The 6,551-nt window shown below is 36.9% G+C and overlaps 1 protein-coding gene across 1 annotated transcript in view; it reads right to left on the minus strand.

Moving 5' to 3' along the window:
* LOC106529535 (phosphatidylinositol 4,5-bisphosphate 3-kinase catalytic subunit alpha isoform) overlaps positions 1-5,449 on the minus strand; it is a gene marked incomplete in the record, with an annotated part of 33,779 nt that extends 28,330 nt beyond the window's left edge. Inside the window, 4 exon segments of the mRNA XM_014024993.1 lie at positions 622-790; positions 917-1,023; positions 4,644-4,718; positions 5,069-5,449. Of these exon segments, the coding sequence (XP_013880447.1) occupies positions 622-790; positions 917-972 (225 nt within the window).
* Between the last annotated feature and the right edge of the window lie 1,102 nt (positions 5,450-6,551).

Consider the following 6,551-nt stretch of genomic DNA (forward strand, 5'->3'; position numbering starts at 1 on the left):
GAATTATATATTATAAATGGGGCTTTATCATTAAATAACTCCTTTACTTTATGCAGTACTGCAATAGATTTTGCTATTTTTGTTCTTAAGTAATTTATATGAGGTCTCCATGTCAGGTTTTCATCAATGATGATAGGTGGTCCTGGATCTGTCACCATTTAGGTTCTTTGGAAGAAAACTCAGCCGGGACGCTTTCTGGCCACCTCTGTGTGACTTCTGAACGTACCAAGGCAGCAAGAGAGTTTGGAGCCAGCCCACGCGTGATCAGTGCTGCTAACTCCTCAGGAAGAAAAGTAGCTATCCTAAGTCCTAAAATCCGCTAGAAGTCAGTAGATGACGTCATCGCCTAATTCGCATATTTGGACGTTTGCCGATAATTGTGATCTAAGCTATAGGAGAGTTGTACATTAATGTTAAAGAGGAAAAAAAGCAAGAAAAATGCTCAGAAAGTGTAGACAACAAAGCTTCCAAAAGTCACCACGAACACCGGGAAAAGTCGCTAGATTTGTCGCTAGTTGCTTTTTGAAAAATAAGAAGTCGTTAGAGGGGTCTGAAAACTCTCTAAATCTAAGTCTGCCGGTGATGCGCTTCACTCACCTGAAGGCATCCCCAAGTTCTCACCTGTGTAACACTGACAAAGATGTAGGACGTCTCCTCCTGYAGGAGGTGATGGAGAGGATATTTTCTGGCCTCCTTGAACAGATCGTGTTTGATGGTATTGAGCGTGGCTTCACGGAGACACTCCAGGATCAGAATCATCCCATTGGGCAGCAGGCAGTCCACCAAAATTCTGCACATATACAGATTGTCATCATCGTCACATTAGTGAGAAACCTCAATATTTATTTTCCTCCTGTGAAACCCTTTGAAGTGTTTGTATACAAATTGGGCTGTACAACAAAYTAGACAGTCATACCTTGGAGGCATCAGGTGGATGCCCCATAGCTCCCCTGAGGATGGTCTGGGAGGCATCTTCCTCTCAGTCTCTCAGCTCAGTTACACAGTTAAGCGGCAGAGCACAACCTAAAATAAATATTAACACTTAAAAGCAAGTTYGACATGTTTTAATAACGCACAGGCTGAAAACTCCATTTAATTTCAGCCTAAGAGGTTTAAACTTATTCAAAATAGTACTACGGTAATTTTTAAAGCTGATGAGCAGTTTGTTAGTTGACTTAATGCTGGTGTTTAAACAAGAAACACTTTTTTGGGCAGTCTCTGAGAAACTTTATTAAACGACCTGTGTTCAACATAGTTACAAAGAGGAACTTGTGCATTTTTTCCCCATAAAATTATTTAATTAACTAAGAGGAAAAATGCAACAAAAATGTAAGTGATCTAAATATTTTAATAAATCTGACAAGTTAAAGCTTGCTGAAWGACCAAATTTGGTTACAGTACTTCAAATGAATACTTAAAGACCCATGAGCACTGTTTTTGAACGTGTTTCAGTCCTGCAGACTGCTTCGGGTTCAAAGATTATGAGATAACAATACATTAAAAGAACTAAAACATTTGTTCAGAACCTGACTGCTGAGGATCAAAGCTATTATTCACATATTTTTATCACTTATTGCCCTAAAATTTCTGATTAGGAACAGATTTTTAACTTGGGTTTAATTAATTATACTGATAAACATGTTTTATTCTCACTCGTGTTTATGGTAAATAAAATATAAACACATTGGACATTTACTGACCTCAAAGCAAAAACAATTATCAAGCTTTAAGAAACATTCGTGTMTCTCTTAAATAATGTACACATTTAGGCTAAAATGAAAACGTTTTGTCTAGGRATGCACCGATATAAAAGTTTAAGCTGATATCAATATCCGATATTATTAATGGTGTTGGCTGATTATTRATATTTACCCATAAACACACAAATACACTTGTGTTTTTTTCTATACCACAAAAACATGACCAGACCATCACTATCAGTATCAAACAGATACCACTCGACCAACCATTTCCCCAAAACAAACACAAAGCTAAAAAGTGATAAACCAATATCAGACGTTAATATTGGCCCAGTTTCACTTATCAGACCGATACAAATATTCTAAAAAATTACCAAAATTGACAGATACCGATGGTAATGCCAAAATATATCGTGCATCCCTGCTTTTGTCACACCAGTTTCCACGAGTCACGTCAAATAAAATCATTCAGAAAAGTATTTTAGTTTGGCCATAATAAATTCAAATATCTCTCAAAAATCAACAGGAACTAAAAGGCTATTCAGCCAATTTATCTCCATGTAATGCCATGACCCAAATAGAGTTTTTAAATTACTAAAAAAATGCCTATATATATATATATATATGCCTAGCTAAAACAGTTTAATTGTAAAACATGTAAATAAATATGTAAATATGTACAATATGTCCATAGAAGCAATACTTCGGTTAAAAAAAATACTAGCTTATAAAACTAAGTAACAAGACTTTTGCCTGTTATGATTACATCATTCAGCCTTGTGTTGTGAAGCACCGGGAAAGGATGAGTCTTCAGTGACACAACTACTTTGGACAGACCGCTAAACAACAACACAGTGACTCAGCTGCAGATGAGATATGACGATGAAAAATAAGCATCTTGTAGGATTTTTCCCATATTTTTACCTCAATTTAAATCTCATCTTATGTACAACATATTAAAAAACACTCAGAAACACAAAGCAGATTAAGAAATAAATCTTGTTTGTTTGTCATTCTTTGTGCTCTGTTGCTCTTTCCTMGGCTGTGAATAGAAGGAAGGCTGCAGGAAGTGTAAAAACCAACAACTGGGGGTAGCAAACTTTGAATGACGAATGTTCCCGCTGATGGAAGCCTGTACGAGCGTGTAAAGTTTTCAAACCATGGTGGAAGAAACTGTGTTAAAAGAACAAAACACAACTAACTCCGAGCTAGAACAAACAAACCCCTCGTTGAGCAGATCTGTGATCTGTCACCGCGATCAGGATGCAGCAAAGTAGTTTTGGACAAAAGAGGAAGCTTCCTCAAAACACAGGATGTGGGGTGTGGGGAAACACTGGGCCGGACACAAGCTTGTTTTGAATATTTGGCACACAGTGTGAGCAGATCTGGCAAAATTAAACATCTTGCTGTGTCTCTGCCAAACATACCCTTAGCAAAAACAAGTACATGCAAGTATCCTGTAAATATACTACTTTAAACTAAAAAATATGAGTATACTTCCAGTTTACTTTTTATGTACTTATCTGAGATACACTTAACCAAGTTTATCTTACACTATGCTTGGCTTGTACTCAAAGTACACTAAAAGTTTAATTTTACTTAGTCTGTACTAATGTTTAAACTTTTGTTCAAGATAAACTTTAGTAGTACACTTTTCGCACAGACTGGTTTATTTATAGTATATTTCAAGATTAAACTAAAAGTATATTTAGAAGATTACTTTCATAAACTTATTGTAGGGCCAATTTAGTCCCAGAAGTATACTTGCTAGTAAATGGATAGCATACTTGTATGTGTACATAGTAAATAAAAGTACACTTAGGGAAATACACTTTTATATTCTTTAGTGTACTTAATGACGTGTATCCTGATGCATCTCAGTAATCCAGGTAAAAAATCAAAAAGAAAAAAATWGTATAGGTCTTCTGGACGGGTTCTTCTCTAATGAAACGTTTCGTCTCTCCTCCAAGAGACTTCTTTAGTCTGAGAGTTTCAGGCCAAATTCAGGCTGCCATGTGATGTGAGTATCAGTCACATGGAGGCAGKRCTYAAAAGCCTGAATTTTGCCTGAAACTCTCAGACTGAAGAAGTCTCTTGGAGGAGAGACRAAACGTTTCATTAGAGAAGAACCCGTCCAGAGGACCTATACAATTTTTTTCTTTTTAATGACGTACTTAAATTATACTTATTTTTGGTAAGTTTATAAACTTAAAAAGACATAACAATATACTTAAAGTTTACTTTTTATAAACTTTTTTTTAAAAATTGTCCCAATTTAGTATTAACAAGTATCAAATCAGTATACTTTAGGGTTGGGCAATATTGTCAAAAAAATTAATCACGATTAAATTGCGGTATTTAGCTGATAACGATTAATTTGACAATTAATCCCCTGGAGTATCTGGACACCCTTATGTCCTGGTCACATGACCAATTTAGTGGGAAATATTTGCTCTTCATAAAAATCTGTTCCAAACTGTGTCAAAATTACAGACTTCAAGCTATATATCATATTTTAAATTGTGTAGATAGATACATAAATAACAGAACTTTTTTTAATGTTCATCATATTTGAAGCAGAGAGGAGCAGCGAGCGGACTCTGCCTGGTGGCATTAATCGTATTGATCGTCAAGTGCCAAAAAGTAAACGATTAATGTTTTTCTGACGATTAATTGCACATGATACAATTATGCCCAACCCTTGTATACTTTCTAGTGCACTACAAGTACATGGTGCCTAATGATATACTTAAAACTTATCCTCAAGTCTACTTGTTAAAATGAACTTCAAGTATACTACTTTTTGGTAAAAGATATAGCTTTGCATCTTTGTAGTTAACAGGGTTTTAGCCTTTTGTACCTCATTGCACAACAATGATCAGTTACATTCAGTGCACAAAACCAGCTCTCTTTTGTAATCAACCATGATGTAAATGAGCTTACCTTTGACAAACGCCCTCCTATTTGGATGAAGTGACAGTTCCACCCTTCACGTTTCCATCCATCTTCACGTTGCCACTGAAATGTTTTGTTGGGAGGAGGAGGAAATTAAATTAAAACTAAATCAACCTCTCTCAGCCGGGGTGATTCACTGGCTAGTTTAGCTAACGATGAGGTGTTTAGGAATGACAGCTCAGAGATTACAGCAACAAATCATCAACCCAGTGACTGGAAAATGCTCAGTTAATTAATAGAGTTAATCATCATAAACATGCAGCCTCTGTGAATATACAAACACATTCGGACACATTGACATCATTTAGTAGGCTAAATGCTAATGCTAACCCTCTTGTAGTTTGAAAACAACATAAAAAATAAGGGATGTTTCGAGTGAAAGATAAGAAAATACAGCCGATTTAATAACCTACCCGCTGCCTTGGGTGTCAAAGCTGTTTGAGGACGGTGGACCGAAAAGGCTTCCCTCCCCACCAGGTGTTGACAGTTAGCTTCCCGCTAGCCGACCCCTCCGGTTCCCAGCGGCCGGGGTTGGTGGCTCCCGGCGCCGKCCGAGCGGTGATCCGTCTGTCGGCTTCTGCGACACAAACCCGCTCCCGCGTCGCCGACAGTCGGGTTTTTACCGTGACAGAAGGCTGGAAGAGTCTTCCATGCTCGGCCGGAAGGGCTCCACCTGAGGGGGGGTTGTTGTGAGCAGCTGTTGTGCTGGTCCGACCGGGACAAGTTGTGTGTTACTGCGACAAAAAGGGCAGCCACGCTGTCTGTCTGGGGCCCTCCTCCCTTCCTTTCACAAACACAGAGTGAAACCAAGAGGGCTGATGTCACGTGACCACGTTCACAAAAAACATAACTGGGATTTTTTTTTGTGTGTCAATTATTTCTAAAATACAGACACAAACAAAAACTATAAAAATATTCAAATATTTTGTATTAAAGGGTTGAAACATGTTATTAACAGCCTGCCAGTGGTGGGCACAGTTCCCCTAAAGCACTAAAGCACTAATAGGAACTAATTTCCTGATTAGTGCTTTAGGGCTTTTGCTAATTTTGAAATTTATTAGTGGATTAGTGCTTTCTAAATTTATAGGCTAAATTTAGAAGCACTAAATGTTATTGATCAACGTTAATGCATTTTGTTTACCAGGTGACAACATATTGATATATGAAGTCAAATACAGCTGTTGAATGTCAATCATAAGTCTTAAGAGAGCAACATGACAACATATGACTCATGTTGTCATGATAAAGAATGTTCATGGGTTGATTTGATTGTTTTAGTGCTTTAGAATTAGCTTTTGCTAAAACTTTCAGTGCATTAGTGCTTTAGAATTAGGGGACCCAAATATGTGAGTTAGTTTTTTTATGGCTAGTGGAACTAATTTTTAGATTAGTGCTGCCCACCACTGCAGTCTTTGCATCCAAATTGGCCTAAAGGGACCAGTTTAAAGGGGTAAGGGCCCCCTGATCTTATTCAATCTGTTTTAAAAGTCACAGAAATAAAAAAAAATGTGGCATAAAAAATGACAAAAGCCTAGTTTTAATTTAATCTTTTATTTTAAGCTGAATGCCACCAACAGGAGGTCTTTGTGGACACTTAAAGGCAGCTGCACACACTGGTGCTTATATCCCAAAGGTAGAATATTTCCTTTATTGAAGCAATAAGCTATGATATAGCAATAAGTAATCTGACAGTGTTTATTAATCATTATTAGTAAGTAAGTAAACTTTAGCACCACAGACACAAACATCACAAACTGCTGAACATAGAGCAAAATAACTAAAAACAATAAGAACAGGTCACAAATCCAATGAAGAAAATATAATGAATGAATTAAAAAATCAGTATTAACTCAAAGCCTGTCTGAATAAAAATGTCTAAAGATGTTTCTTAAAAGA

The sequence above is a fragment of the Austrofundulus limnaeus genome, unplaced genomic scaffold (assembly GCF_001266775.1).
Source record: "Austrofundulus limnaeus strain Quisiro unplaced genomic scaffold, Austrofundulus_limnaeus-1.0 Scaffold450, whole genome shotgun sequence".
Lineage (NCBI taxonomy): Eukaryota > Metazoa > Chordata > Actinopteri > Cyprinodontiformes > Rivulidae > Austrofundulus > Austrofundulus limnaeus.